This window comes from Xyrauchen texanus, chromosome 13 (assembly GCF_025860055.1).
Source record: "Xyrauchen texanus isolate HMW12.3.18 chromosome 13, RBS_HiC_50CHRs, whole genome shotgun sequence".
Classification (NCBI taxonomy): domain Eukaryota; kingdom Metazoa; phylum Chordata; class Actinopteri; order Cypriniformes; family Catostomidae; genus Xyrauchen; species Xyrauchen texanus.
In genome coordinates, this window is record NC_068288.1 from 44181120 (window position 1) to 44196680 (window position 15561).

At 38.2% G+C, this 15561-nt stretch overlaps 1 protein-coding gene across 2 annotated transcripts; it reads right to left on the bottom strand.

The window, feature by feature from the left end:
• Nucleotides 1-8214: 8214 nt before the first annotated feature.
• csrp1b (cysteine and glycine-rich protein 1b) lies at nt 8215-14825 on the bottom strand. Of its 2 annotated transcripts, XM_052141644.1 has the most exons (7): nt 14622-14825; nt 14028-14100; nt 13557-13666; nt 11594-11762; nt 9690-9819; nt 8960-9053; nt 8215-8582 (listed from the first exon to the last, which is right to left on the bottom strand). In XM_052141644.1, exons 3-7 carry the CDS (start codon nt 13663-13665, stop codon nt 8509-8511), a joined length of 576 nt encoding a protein of 191 aa, XP_051997604.1. In that variant the 5' UTR covers nt 13666; nt 14028-14100; nt 14622-14825; the 3' UTR covers nt 8215-8508. The 2 variants fall into 2 exon arrangements, with proteins under 2 accessions (XP_051997604.1, XP_051997603.1); XM_052141643.1 differs by lacking the exon at nt 14622-14825 and having other exon boundaries at nt 14028-14173.
• Nucleotides 14826-15561: the final 736 nt, after the last annotated feature.

A 15561-nucleotide genomic window follows, 5' to 3' on the forward strand; every position in this document is an offset into this window, starting at 1 on the left:
TTGGACAACAACACTTTATCTGAGCTCAAGTTTGGCTAATTCCAGTTCCATTGTTCAAGGAATGTTCTGGATTCAATGCAAATTAAGCATCAACAGCATTTGTAGCATTTTGTAGATGAAAACAAGTGTTCATTTGAACTCATTCCTCATCAGTTTGTAAACACAAGCAAAAACTGTGTTACAGTTATGCACTCTCAATGGAGGTCATGGGGCAAGATGTCCTGGAGCGTTAAAAATAGGGATGGACGGATCGACCGTATAGTATCAATACTTTTCATACTGATGTTGTATTGAGAGGATCAATACTCACATACAAATATTGATACTAAAGGTTTTGATAAAAAAAAAATCTCCTCACATATAGTTGAATATAAAATGATGTCCCTGATGATCTGAGTGTTAGAAACAAAAATGTATGAGATTTGTGTTAAACTATCTATAGGTCATGTTTTTATGATCTAGTTAGATGGAGTGGTGGTGGCGTAGTGGTCTAAAGCACATAACTGGTAATCAGAAGGTCACTGGTTCAATGCCCACAGCCACCACAATTGTGTCCTTGAGTAAGGCACTTAACTCCAGGTTGCTCCGGGGGGATTGTCCCTGTAATAAGTGCACTGTAAGTCGCTTTGGATAAAAGTGTCTGCCAAATGTATAAATGTAAATGTAGTTTGTATTGGTATTTTTCCACCTGTTGTCATAGAGTACATTTTAGGTCACTGCAAAAGGTGCCGGTGGAAGTTGGAGAGGGTAAAATGTTTGGATTTGGTATGATTTTTTTGACCACTTGGTTATTTTGTTTACATTTTTGTTTAGTTTATAATTTGAATTTTATGTCATTTTAATTTCGAAATATTTTTGGTTGAATTTTTTCATGTTTCAATAAATACATTTTTCAAAATCAGAATCGACCGGTAGAAGTGAAATGTGGGCCGAATACAATCATTATTAATACTTACATTCTCTGTCATTTAACAGAATGTACATCCAAAGATAACTTAACTAAGTGTAAGGATCTCCCTTTTGGGATGCTATTCTCCTCCAGACCAGCAGAAGGCGCTCGTCCTGTACCTTCCATTCCATGTTCCTCTCCCCTCCTGCAGATGGCACTAACACCCCTAACCCAGTTCAACCATCCACTCATTAACCCTCATTCCCTTGACCTGTGCTTAGCCCTATATAAGCCTGTTTGTTTTTCACCAAGGTGTTCAGTCTTGAGCCTTTGTACCCTGTTCCTCCTGTGACCAGCGCTAAGCTAAGCTATGCTAGTTGCTTTTTTGATCCATGTTTCTCAGTTTTGTGGAAGCTCGGCTTACCCAGATTATTTGTACTTTGCAATTCTCTACAAATAAAAGAACATATTTTTGGAAGAAACACCAGTATCCTGACTCTTTGCTTTTCTGCTCTTGGCTTCAACTATTGGGGAATTAGCTCAGTGGCAGAACACCATACACCCTGAGCACTGCAGACACAGGTTCAATCCCCTCCATAGGCAGGCCTGCTATAATAAGACTTATAAAAGCAGCATGTCACTGTCTTAAAATACAGTATTTCTATTCTTCTCATTCATCGTATAAACAGGAAGTCCATTTACAGTTGACTTCTTATGAATGTGCTGTCTTTGTTTATATCACCAGTGCTTGAGGGAATGAACTATATATTAGGACGCAGACGCTGCAATATCCGGAGAAGAACCTCAGAATTAATTTGCCAAACCCACTTGCACCAAGACTTAGCGCATGCTTGCACGAAAATACCAAAACTTCATGGCCATGGCCATGATAGTACTTGGTATTGGATCGAAAATAAAATAAGTGGTATTGCAAAACTAAATTAAATCTGATGGCTTTTAAATATAATGTTAAATGACTGAAATGGCCAATTAATCCTCAGAAAAAGCTAAAAAAATATATATTGGGGATATTTGTCTTGGTATTGGATAAATAAAAGTTTTGTTATTGCTATTGATATCGGTGATATTGGCCTTGATAGTGCTTGGTATCAAATTTAAAATAAAATAAATGGTGTTGCAAATATTGAGATGGCTTTTAAAAAAAAATTAAATGGCTAAAATTATCCAATTTGTCTGCAGAAATTACAAACATAAATACATTTAATATTGGTATCGGTATTGATATTGGCGATATTGGCCTTGATAGTACTTGGTATTAGATTGGAAATAAAATAAATGGTATCGCAACAATATGATGGCTTTTAAATATAGTGTTTAATGGCTAAAATTACCCAATTTATCGGCAGAAATTGCCAAATAAAAAACAAAACCTTCTTTACATCATCATGACAGGAGTTTGGGTTGTATAAAACAGAATGGATCAAATTTGAGGAATTAAATCGACAACCTCAGTATTTGGGCATTGCCTTCTTCTATCAAACATTATCATCTGTGTGTCTTGCATTCATTCTAGGAACTTCCTGTTAAGAGGAATGTGTAATGTGACGCAAATGCTGTTGTTATCTCCAACTGGGTTTCCAGTATCCCCCGTTGCATAATCGGTCCTCTAGAAGGGTCAGTTTATGTTGACCACCTGTCTAGTTTACTGGCATGGTGGTCTGTTTTGGATTTGGGTCTTGGCTGATGTGAAAACCCTGGATTATGGATCCCACATATCAGTCATGACTGGACCATTTTTACTGCTGCTGTTGATATTGAATGAAAGAATAAGAGTATTTAGCGTTGTTCAGTACGTCCTCTCATTCTTTTCATCTTTGTTGGCTCTTATTTTTTGCCCACAGAGTTTTTTGTTGTTGTTATGAAATATAAAAGAAATTTGCAATTTCATCCAGTATGTAGGGGAAACCAGGGCTAGTTGTTAGGGGCGGAGCCAGGAGTTTTTCAAAGGGGTGGCCAGGCAGGGGCAAGCAAAATTTTGGGCAGCATTTTTATATCGTCGGACTGTGGATACAATGACACCCGGGACGGAGAGGTGCGGAGACCTTGGTGTATGCACATGTTAAGTTTGTACATTTCTACAGAGATGATTTCACCTCTAAATAACTAAATTGTGCCAAAAAATTACCAAAGAAATTACAAAAACAGCAACTGCGAGTGGGGTGGCCAATGGGGTGGCCAGGCTTCGGTCCATGGTGGCCACGGCCACCCCATTGCTGCGCCACTGGTTGTTACACATTGTACTACAAATGTCAGATTCTATGTAGAGACCCTAAACATACCTTTTATCGACACTGATTTGAGAAGAGTGCTTGTTTTTTCTCTCAAAATATGACATACCACAGAAAATAATAAATCCATTTTCTATAATATATCTGTATTTGATTTCTTTTCTGCAAAACATAGACAGTAAACAATTATGAAACAAGGTTTCACAATGGTGGTGGCTGCGGGGTTAGAACCTGCGACCTTCTAATTAATAGCCCTGTGCTTTAGCCACTATGCCACCACCACTCCAAGTATTCCATAGTTTACTGTGCTAACCATGTAGAGAACAATTAGACATTTGTAATAGATGTAAGGGCGGCTTTGGCTCAGGTGGTAGAGCGGGTTGGCCACTAATCGCAGGGTTGGCGGCTCGCATGACTCCACATGCCGAAGTGTCCTTGGGCAAGACACTGAACCCCAAGTTGCTCCCAATGGCAGGCTAGCACCTTGCCATGTGTGTGTGAATGGGTGAATGAGTCACAGTGTAAAGGGCTTTGAATACTGCTAAGCTTAAAAAGGTGCTATATAAGTGCAGACCATTTACCATTACATGAAAGTTCTAAATAATTAAAAATAATGTCTGTATTTTCTTCTTGTTCATTGTCGCACACCCTTGAGCTGCCAAAGAAATGGAAAAAGATGTGAATATCAACATATAAATTAATATTTTAAATTTGTTATACATGAATATCATTTTAGAAATATGTGAAACCCAAGTGATGTACTTAAAAGCAATTGCCTTCATTGAAAGTCAGGAACTGTAATTCTATTAGAAGAATTAAAACATGTCATGTGTTACTCTACCTTTTCACTAGAAGTAATTAAATTGCATTAACATTGTAATCAGATTACACCCAACACTGCATACAAAAACATCAAACCATTGCTTTGGTAAATAAATACATTTAAAATGATGAAATTAAAAAACTTAAAGCCCAAGTGACAAGTTGCCCCGAATGGACTGTAATGAGGAACTTTTATATATATTTTGTACCTTTGTCTTAAATGTGCTGTAGGTGATTTTAGCGTTCTGGTCCTTTTCACATGACTGAGCCGTTGAATTAGCCACGCCCACTTATTCCAAAACCCCGCCCTCCAAAGATAATTTTGAGACCAAATCCGAGCAAAAGAGCGTTGTTTGTTTCTGTGGCTGTCAAATTCAACAGTGGCACAACAGCGCCCTCAACTGACAAACATTATGAATCACATCCTCACTGATGCACTTCAAATACAACACTATGAGAACGAGCAGAATGATTGACAGGTGAAAAGCGTCAATGTCCGTGGTCTGCAGACATATTTTTGTTTGTAGTTTACAAAGTCTAGAGCTGTCACAGAGCCGGTGAGATGTCTCAGGACACTTATTTTATTAATATCTTTAAGGGGGTAGGAACATTTTTAACAAACTTTTCCATGCCTACAGTGCCTTTAATGTATCCCAGTGTGGTTTTATTGTGTCCACTTGTTTACCCAACAGGTATTACAAAAGACAATTATGATATTGGATTTTTAGTTTGGAAGAAGAAAATAGTAATATTAAAATAATAATAATAATAATAATACAGTTCGGTTTAGCAAGCAAAACCATTGCTAGTGAAACAAGCCTTTTGCCTCAAAACCTTACAATTACTGAGATATAACCCTTGTAACAACTTCCCAATGTGACAACTAGCCCCAATCTAGTGTAGTTTATTGTATCTCACAGTGAAATACTCATACTTCCATGTTAGTCTGTGAAATACAAACCTCCAGGCAGCCAAATACCACCTGTTTTTACAAGCTGTTACACACAAGTAAAAACCAAGGCCAGACTACTACCCACCAGCGTAACTGTGCTTAGAGATTGCAAGAGCATTTATTCTGCACCTAAACAAACTTAAACTGTATTGTATTGACCAATTGTAAAAATGTAGATTCTGTATGGTAGTTTTTGTCTTGTTACTGAAGTATGGAAAACGTGAAATTCATCAAATCATAGAAATCGAACTTTGAGTTCTCATGAGAAGAATATTCGTGGTGGCCTTTAGTGAAGGCTTTATACTTGATTGTACAATGTGTGTCTATGGCTATGTTCGGAGCAGAAAACAACGTAAACTACTCACACTATTTCTTGAGTATGTACTGTGCGCAATATGTTAAGTTCTGCATGAAATACCCAAACCCATTTTGGCAAAAACGTATGCTGAGATGGCATTGTATCCCTTAACCGTTAAGGGGTGCCCACACTTTTTTGTGTGACGATCTACTTTTAAATGACCAACTCAATAAGATCTACCAACTAAAAAAACAGTTTCATTTAAAATAAGAAAATGCTTGTTGGGACTATACTGCATGTATCCCTACATGGAATTCATCTTCTAATTAATAAAAAAATATATAATAATGTTCAATGTTGATATCATTCAGTTTTAAAACTAAACCCAAAACACCTACAGCACAATAGATTACAATCGTCAGGGCATTTACCTTATTCTTATGACGAGTAAATATTGACCAGGCCAGGTTTTGTTTATTAGGTTGCCATGACAACTAGGTTTGCGCATACGCGCCTTCCAAGGACTTCTGAGAACAGCGCGCGAAATTGCGACGCTATCTGATTCCATTCAATTTTGCGTAATCCGGGCAGTAGCATCGCAATTTCGCGCGCAAACCTAGTTGTCATGGCAACTGAATAAACAAAACCTCGCCTGGTCAATATTTACTCGTCAAGTGCAAGTCAGACAGAAATTAAAAGAAGGAAAGACATTATATTTATTTTTATAAAAATGTAACTAAAGTACATTTAAATATCGTGAGATCTCCTAGCATTGCCTTTGCGATCGACGTATTGGCACCCCTGCCTTAACGCAATTCGCTGGACTTGAATGAATATTTCGGGTTCAATACAAGTTAAGCTCATCTGAAGCCATTTGTGTCATATTGAGGATTATCACAAAAATTAAATGTTGACTTGTCCCTCCTGGGTTACAGTAAAGCACTTACAATAGAAGTGAATGGGACCAATCCGTAAACCGTAAACATTTCAAACATAAGACGTAAACAATATGTGTGTAAACATGATTTTAGTGTGATCAAATCACTAACATTTGTGTGAATTTATATTCAACTTTAAACCCCGTAATCAAACAACTTTACAGCTCAAATAATACACAAGTTTTAACAAAAGAAGTAATGTAAGTGCGCTTTGCATTTCTGCTTTTAAACCTTCCGAACATTGGCCCCATTCACTTTCATTGTAAGGGCCTCACTATAACGTGTGATGAATGAACAGGAAGCAATATAAACTGTTTTGTTTCATTATTTATGCTAAAAGATAAGAAATTCTTGCACAAAATTGGATTTAAATTTCTAAATAATTATAAGGCAAGATAACTAGATGCTCCTTGCTGAATTAAACATACCACATGATGAGGTCTTGTAGCATGCGATATAGCATACTAATGTTTGAAAAGTTTATAACTGTATAATGCATACTGTTTTTCAAATGATAAATAGTACACTACATTCTGTGTGTTTACTTCAGAAAGCCTTTACTTGATGGTGAGAATTGTCTGTCTTTTGACTTTTGTTTCCCCCAGCAGCAGCTACTCTAAGACCAGCTTTGTTAATTCATTTTTGAATTAACAAAGTTAACAAACGTATGCAGATGAAAGCATTACAATCACTCTGATGATGTCTAACGTCTCGAGCCAACTGTCTGTCACGGTCTTTGTTGTGTTAGCTCGTTAGGGCAGTGACAGGCTCAAAGACATAAACACTCTTTGTTCAACAGCACACTTGTGTTTTTGATGTGTGTATGATGTCATAGACAACTAAACAAGTGGGTCATCTAAGTACAAAATCAATGATTTCTGTGTCCCAGGTTTCAAGCAGGTCTGTTTACAAACATTTTGTGAATTTTTGATTCATGTTTGTTCAAATCGTAATTGCTCCGTTTTATTGACTCATCTTAGTTATAATTGTCAAAAGCATGATATAATCAGCATAGCCCAGCCAGACAAGTGTATTTACTATGTACTTGTGTCTTTGAATTTATAGGAGAAGTTTGTCATTTTGTACGTCACTAGCTCAGTAATGGGTCTTATTTATGAAACACAAGCTAAACACATTTCTGTAAATAGTTCATTCAACCATTGTTTCATAAAATAATGATTTGGATCAACTCAACAGTTTATATAACCAGGGATTCATAAACGATTTACACAAAAATGAACTCTGCACATGTTCCATGAATGATGGTATTTTCAGCTTTCCCGAACACTCCTCCGGACTTCCATTGGTCAAATAATTTGTCATACCTCAAACTCACACCATTGGCTGAGCCAATGTTGAATGAATGAATGTTACATTTATATAGCGCTTTTCTGACACTACACTCAAAGCAATTTACACCGTGAACAGGGAATGTCCTCAAACACCACCAGTGTGCTGCATCCACCTCGATGATGCAACGTTGGCAGCCATAGTGCACCAGTACACTCACCACACACCAGCTATTGATGGAGAGGAGGGAGTAGAGTGATGTAGCCAATTCAGGGATGGGGATTATTAGGAGGACATGATAGATAAGGGCCAGTTGGGGGGAATTTGGCCAAGACACCCCTACTCTTTACGAGAAGTGCCCAGGACCTTGGTTTATCACCTCATTCGAAGGATGGATATGTAAGCGCAGCGTAGTTCTAGTGGGAAGACTAGCAGCTGTACATCATCACATCATTAGCTGGGTAACTCCTAGCTAATCGCATGTAAGCCATTGCTTTATAAGTCTGCTCACAATCATTCACATTGCTGTTTCATTGTGCTAACACGGCAACCGCCTCCACCCCACCACCACCAGTTGAGCCCCGTCCCGCACGGGGTTAGGCTCCTCGCCCCTGCCTCCTATCTCCGGCAGGATATGATGGTTCCGAGTACAACTCCCTCGGACCGCCAGACGGGGCTTACGCCAAAGAGAGACATTACATTTCTGTTTTACATTCATCAAATAAATGGCATCTTAAACCTCACTCAAGCTTGCAAGTCTTCCCAATAGAAGTTGCTTTATTAGGCTGGCTGGGATGCTCAAACATCAACAGCAATGTTTTGATAAAAAAAAAAAAAGAAAAAACAATAAATGCCAAATGAAGTGAAAAATAACCCCATTTTATTATTATGTGTAAATGTTAGCTGATAATATTAAGATGCATCTTGGATGTCACATTTAGTATATATTGAGTCCAAAAATGAATGTAATATAAGCACTTGTGTGTATAACATTTATGCAAAAGTGATGTTTATAGGTGATGAATGGCCATATGTTCCTCCTGGGTTCACCAATGTCAGCTGTAATTCTATTAGGCATGGGCAAGTGCGCCAGCCCCCTGGCCGAACCCAAAGCCTTTCGGTCCGAAGTTCTTTGCATAGCACCCTATAGAAATTTAAACAATAGATCAAATAGGAAGTTATCTGGGTTCATACTGGCATCACTGAATGAAAATCCAGTGCTTTTTTCAGCACCAATTCTACAATTGACTTTATATACAAACATACCAACATTTTTATGATCTCTTTTATTTTATTTTTAAATGCTAAACATCTTTTTCCGCAAGGGATATGTAAACTTATGAGCACAACTGTATATACATAGTATAATATGTAATATATGTAATCAAAGTAAATGCAAAATGAATATGTCATAAAGTTGCCATGATTTGTCAGTATAATTTTTAAACCTTTTTTCCTAAATAATCCTCACCGTCTTGAATATCAAATAAACGGAGAGCAGCATGATGTTTAAGGACTGACCTTTACAGTAGATCTCTCCATCTTTATCTGCTAGAGTGGTGGACTCCAGACTCTTGCCACACTTTGCACATCTGAAGCAGCTCTTATGCCACGACTAAACAAGGACACGCACAAACACGTTTAGCCATGCAACAGGCGTACTGTATCTCTTAAGTCCTATTCACACGTAGAACAAATATTTAACACAACAAGATTTAAATGGAAACCATGGAATCTTATGGACCTATGAAAATGTATTTTTATTTTTTATCTCATCCTGTAGGCTGATTTGTTCCGTCTTGTGGCGACAAACTCACGATACTCCAGTGCAATAGGTGGCGCCAACGCACCATAAAGCATGCTGTCTTTTGGGAGGCTAAAATTAGACAACCAAGAATAGTAGCCTACATAAATCCTAAGCTTTCAAATGTTGGTTTTTGTTGTAATATTTAGAAATTTTTTATAGTATTTGAAGGACAAAATATTAACCATCAAATATAGCCTATTTAGATTTGCTGTGGTTTTGTTGCTTTGGGGCAGCATTTTGCTTTCATTTTGCCATAGGTGGTTAATAATATTCGGTTATAAGATTGTTTTAACAACCATGCCAATACAATCAAGACTACTGCAAAGCCTTTTCTCTGAATTATCACAATACGTCAATTCAACATTGTAAATCCTCTGTCTTACAGTTTTGCCCTGAGTAAAACGACTGTATCATGACAAGTATTGTCAAGAAAAAACAACTCACGTTTCCACCTCCAACGACCTTCTCTGCTGCATACACGGCATTTCCACATCGAGGGCACACGTCTGAGCCACCAAGCTTCTGAGCAAACTTTGAGGGGTTGGGGTTACTGGCTGGACGATTAGCTGTTTGTCTGTGAGAAAAATACAGACATGTTGAATTAGCTACTTTAATGCACAGTGATAAAAAAGAACAAAGACAGATGCTTATGAAAGTAAATTTAATGCAGTACATTTTATATAACTATTCCATCAAATATTTTTATTATATTTATTATCACTTATTAAAGACCATTTTTAAAGATGGAACTCAGATTTGTTTGTTTTTTATCATAATATCAAAATGACATTGACATGGGGTTAATTTTAAATAAATAAATTATATATATATATTTATAGTATATCTATTTATAATTCATATATGTATTAATACAGTGGATAAAATATTTAAGACATTGTGGCAGGGCGGAGGGCGAGGTCGTGATTCCACACACGACCTGGCCCCTTAATTATTCGAATTAGCCCTCGAGAGGGATAAATGCCGACTGAAGACGGCAGTGCGACAGAGAGAGATCGTTTACGGGCAACTGTCCGACACCTGTGTGTTTGTTTGTCTTTTTGGTTAAGTTTATAATTAAAATATTATTTATATTGTCAAGCCGGTTCTCGCCTCCTCCTTTCCCTTTAATCCTTTACACTGGTGCCGAAATCCGAGAAGGAGGAGGGATGTGCCGTAGTAGAGTCCTCGCCACTACCATCCACCCCGACGGAGCAGGCGCGGCCATCCGCCGGGGGACGGAGGAGCCCGGCTGCCTGAGAGCGGACAAACGGCCACCGACCACGAAGGGAGAAGGGGCTCCTAGCCGACCACCTTGCATATGGCCGCGGCTGCTCCATTGGGGTGGATGGTAGTGGCGAGGACTCTACTAGGTCGCATCCCACCTCATTCCCGGATTTCGGGGAGGGATTAAAGGGAAAGGAGGAGGCGAGAACCAGCTTGACAATATAAATAATATTTTAATTATAAACTTAACCAAAAAGACAAACACACACACACAGGTGTCGGACAGCTGCCCGTAAATCTCTCTCTCTGTCACACTGTCGTCTTCAGTCGACCTTTATCCCTCTCGAGGGCTAATTAGCCTGATTAGGGGCCGGGTGTGCGAAATCATGACCTGGCCCCGCCCTCCACCCTGCCACAGACATTTTTACATTTACATTTAAATTTATGCTTTTGACAGAAGCTTTTATCCAAAGCGACTTACAGTGCACTTATTACAGAGACAATTCCCCCGGAGCAACCTGGAGTTAAGTGCCTTTCTCAAGGACACAAACGTGGTGGCTGTAGGGATCAAACCAGGGACTTTCTGACTGACAGATATGTGCTTTAGCCCACTCCCACCACCACCACCAGATGTGAATTTTAAATATATATCCCCTATGATTTCAATATCACTTTCCATTCAGTTTTGTATTATCCCTTTAACTAGCAAAAGACGGTTCCTTGGTGACATCATCCCTCCAGTAAGTTACATCATTTTGGAGGGAAAACAACAGCACAGACATCAGTAAGTAATTTAGCAGTGGATTAAAGGAATTCTTTTCTCACTCTAAAACATTCCATTATATGTGATTAAATTACAGAAATCCTTTTGATAATATCATCATCAAAATATGATTACAAAAAATATCAAAATGAACTTCAACCTGACTTTAGCACTTCATTCCCATCCTGTTCATTTTCATGCCTTTGTGTAAATATTGAAGTTATAATTAAACAAGTTTAAGTGCCTGAACTTGTCCAGTGCATATTTCTACAAGCCTGGAATAGCTTTCTATAGAAATAGCTACTTTCAGCTATTTTTACTGAGCTGCTGATTCGAAAAGTTGCAAGAATGAGCAACTTACCCAGCCGGTTTGATTCCCAGAGCTTCGCCCGTGTCCATGCTCAGAGTACCTGCTCCTCCACCAAAACCATACCCTTTTGGGCCATATTTCTTGCCATAGCAGGACTTGCAGTAGATCTCATCCTGGTGTACAGCCACAGTTGTACTGTCCAAGTTCTTTTTGCACACCACTGCAATGTATAAATTAGAGTCATGCATGCGTACAAATTCAAAACGCAAATATATTTAAGCATTAGACTCTGCTCTGTGGATAACTGTTGGAAATGTAGCACCTTGGAGTGAAGAAATCGTATTGCTTATAAGCTTTCATTTCCTCAAAGACAAAGTCAATAGAACATCAAAATGGACCTTTCTAACTTTCTGAACGTTTTTGGTTATATTGTGCATGATTCATTGATGCACGTTATTCTAAATAAAAAACATTGGCCTCTGAATTGACTTTCCCTTTAGACTTCGACATCGAGAATAATGCCCATTTGACAGGATCCATTCCATTTCTGATAGACTCCTACCGTACAATTTTCTCGTTGAACATCCTGTTGCACTTGGAAATATGCCTGATTATGGAAGTATAAAGGGTTGCGGAATGTTGCAGTCTAATACAGTTCTCGGTGATGTGTCGTTTAGGTATCAACTTTGTCCTAGGCCACATCCTTAGCAATCCATTTCCGTAAAGAAACGCATTAATTTATCTACGTTTTCGCCTCTCATCCACACAAGAATGGCATTTTGCAGTGACGTCAGGAAACTGAAACTGATTAGTGTGCACGTGACCTCAGATGTTCATCCTAAAATTCCTTTTGGAGCAGTAAAAATAGACACAATCGAAACAATTGTTGAAATACCGAAAGTGTAAAGAACTTTAAAACTGGAGTGGCATCTCTGATAGCTCAGATCATTTGGCCTTGGGATAATTTGATGTAGATTTTGATAACTTGGCAATTCTGAGCACAGTTTGAGACACTATTGAGATCTCTTCTGAAGCTCAGAGTCAGACACAGAGGAAACATCTGAGAAACAAACTGGAGACTTAAGCATAAGTCCATTTGCTCTCCATTTCATCCCATTGCTGCCTTGGAGAATCAATTGAAATAGTAAAGAGATTTCTTCTTTTTGTCTTTTATCTCTGACATGCTCCCTTAAATAAACACACTCCCACCACTCTATACTGGAATTTGATGACATAATACCTATACATTAAGGTCCACAGTTAATGTAAATTATGCATGAGTGATATCATCTAAACAAACACTTATCTGTTGTACAGAACGGCAGTCAGATGAAGACAGTGCGCAGCCATGTAAGGCAGATAAACAGAGAATGACGTTCATTTGTCCAGCGCCTAATATGGTCACGCTTGTTAAAACAGAGAAGATTTAAATGCTTGGCTTTCTGTCTTGTATCCAAACTCATGCCAGCTTTCCACCTAAAGGACTTTTCTCATTTAGCATCGCAGAGGCTCAAACTACCATTGAAGATCATGTGTTTAATTAAGCATGCCATTAAATAAATGTTATTGATTTTTTTTGGTTACACTTTACAATAAAGTTGCATATGTTAACATTAGTTAACTAACTATGAACAGTACTTATTAAGTCATTACTCATTATGTCTCCTAAACGATCAAAGTGCAAATTATATTTTATTTAATAATACCAACACATTACATTTTCCACTCTATATAATACTTTCAGTGGGGGGAAAACAATAAATTTTCCGGTTAACACCTCTCTAAAGAATTTGCCATCACCACCCATTTCCGTGCATGCTGTAGAATCTCATTTAATGCACATCCTTTACGCTCATGTTCCTCCCTATGCCACATTAATATGAATCTCTATAACTTTCCAAATCCAAAGCTGGTATCTGTGATTTTGTCACAACTTGAGCGTTAAAGCATAATATGTTTATTAATATATACTGTAGACTAGGAAGATTGCACCTCTGCAGCTGTGTTTACTCACTGCACAGAAAGCAGGATTTGTGGAAGCTTTGCCCCTCACACTGGACTTCCTCTGCAAAATACACCGTCTTGTGACAGCAACCGCACTTGTTTCCCCCTCCAAGTGGCATCCTGATAGTGTTAGCACACACATATACACACAACAATAATGCACATGTTAATTCATAAATGCAATAATGCATGGAAGTTGTTCAAATGTAGCACACATTTACAGTTATAGTCTTCGGAATTAGTATGTGACAGTTCTCTCCCCTTTTACTTTTTGAACATTTCCCAAAGCATTCTATGAAGTTACAATCTTTTAAATATGCGGTAACATCAATACATATGGTTACATTTCTGACATATAGTGTGATAATGATCATACAGTATATCCCTTATATATGAGTCTGATATCAAACCTGGATATGAGGGTGAGAAAAAGGTTCTTGTCTTTTTATTTTCATTTAATGGAGAAGAATCGTACTCTTACCTGCAGTGATAATGTGTTTGCGATGGTCGTCTAGATGATCACAGAGAGTTCAGACGAGAGACAGAGGATGAGACTGATAAAGAGATGAGCAGTGGGAGGGAAAACAGAATCAGAAAGAGAGGGATGTGACTTCTTTTTTCTTTTTTTAATGCAAAGGAAACTGTGCCTTAAAGGGATAGTTCATCCAAAATGAAAATTCTGTCATGATTTAAATTCTGGGAGAAATTATGACAGAATTGTCTTTTGATTAGGACAAACTTTCCCTTTAATATAACCTTTATGTGTCTTATCAAACCTTTATGTTGCTCTTTTTATTTATGTCTGTTATATTGTATATTTTTTGGTTTGCAAGATGATGCAAAGACTCAAGTGTAGGCCTACTGAAGGGGCAAATGTAGAACTATATTTTTTTATAATGACGTTTGCTTGATAAAGCAATATACTGTTATTCTACATATTTGGTTCAATCAAACAATACCTAACATGTCTTACATTGTGTTTGTACTGTACTACTCTGAGTTTTCTTGTTCTAAGAAAGACATGTAGTGTAGCAGCAACTCATGAAATGTTTGCATGTGTGTGTTATGACCTTACAGGGTGTTTGTTTGGATGACTGCTGACATTGTGAGTAACCATGAGAGACTCGTCTCTCTCTCCTCATACTAAACACAAGAGCACAGAGATGAGCCTGTTCACATGGAGCTCGTAATTAATTGAGATTAAATAGATTATAGTGAATGAGTGAACAACAATGCTAGTTAGTTAGGAAGTTAAGTTAAGTAGTTAGTTAGTTAGGTTGGTAGTTAGGTAGGTAGTTAAGTAGGTTGGTAGTTAGTTAACCCGTGTGGGGTTTTCATATTTTTGTTATTCATCCAGTGTTCTTGGGTCTGGCGGACCTGATGCATTTATGGGTTTTTAATTCAACACAATCAAACAATTTTATGTTAAAATACTCAACAGATGTTTACTTCATCCCAAATACAAGCAATATTTAAGCAATATCACACAAGCAAGACCGCTCTCGATCTACCGGTCAATTTTTGTTCCTACCCTCACCCTCACCTTCCTCAGAAGGGTGGCGGGCTTCTCCCTTAGAGATAGGTTGAGGAGTTCAGTCATCCGTGAGGAGCTCGGAGTAGAGCCGCTGCTCCTTTGCGTCGAAAGGAGCCAGTTGAGGTGGTTTGGGCATCTGGTAAGGATGCCCCCTGGCCGCCTCCCTAGGGAGGTGTTTCAGACACGTCCAGCTGGGAGGAGGCATCGGGGAAGACCCAGGACTAGGTGGAGAGATTACATCTCCATTACAATTGTGGAACTACTTTATTACGCAACAGATCAGAATCTGTCGTTGCTGGTTTAAACCAATTGATGCCTCCAAGCCTCCGTTAGTAATTCAAAAAGTTCATTTCAGAAATAGTATCACGGCTTGTGCTGTGTCTAACAAGTTATTGGATAAACAAGGATAGACGGATGGATGTGTGTATGTGTGTGTGTATGTGTGAGAGAGAGAGAGATGGAGCATGTGTGATCAACTGTT

What these genes read in the sequence shown, in the direction of transcription:
- csrp1b (XM_052141644.1), bottom strand. Translation starts at nt 13,665, where the DNA reads ATGCCACTTGGAGGGGGAAACAAGTGCGGTTGCTGTCACAAGACGGTG. An exon ending in CTGGGAATCAAACCGGCTGG is followed by an intron (nt 9,820 to 11,593) that starts GTAAGTTGCTCA and finishes TTTTTCTCACAG; the next exon opens with ACAAACAGCTAATCGTCCAG. An exon ending in TGGAGAGATCTACTGTAAAG is followed by an intron (nt 8,583 to 8,959) that starts GTCAGTCCTTAA and finishes AAATTTCTATAG; the next exon opens with GGTGCTATGCAAAGAACTTC.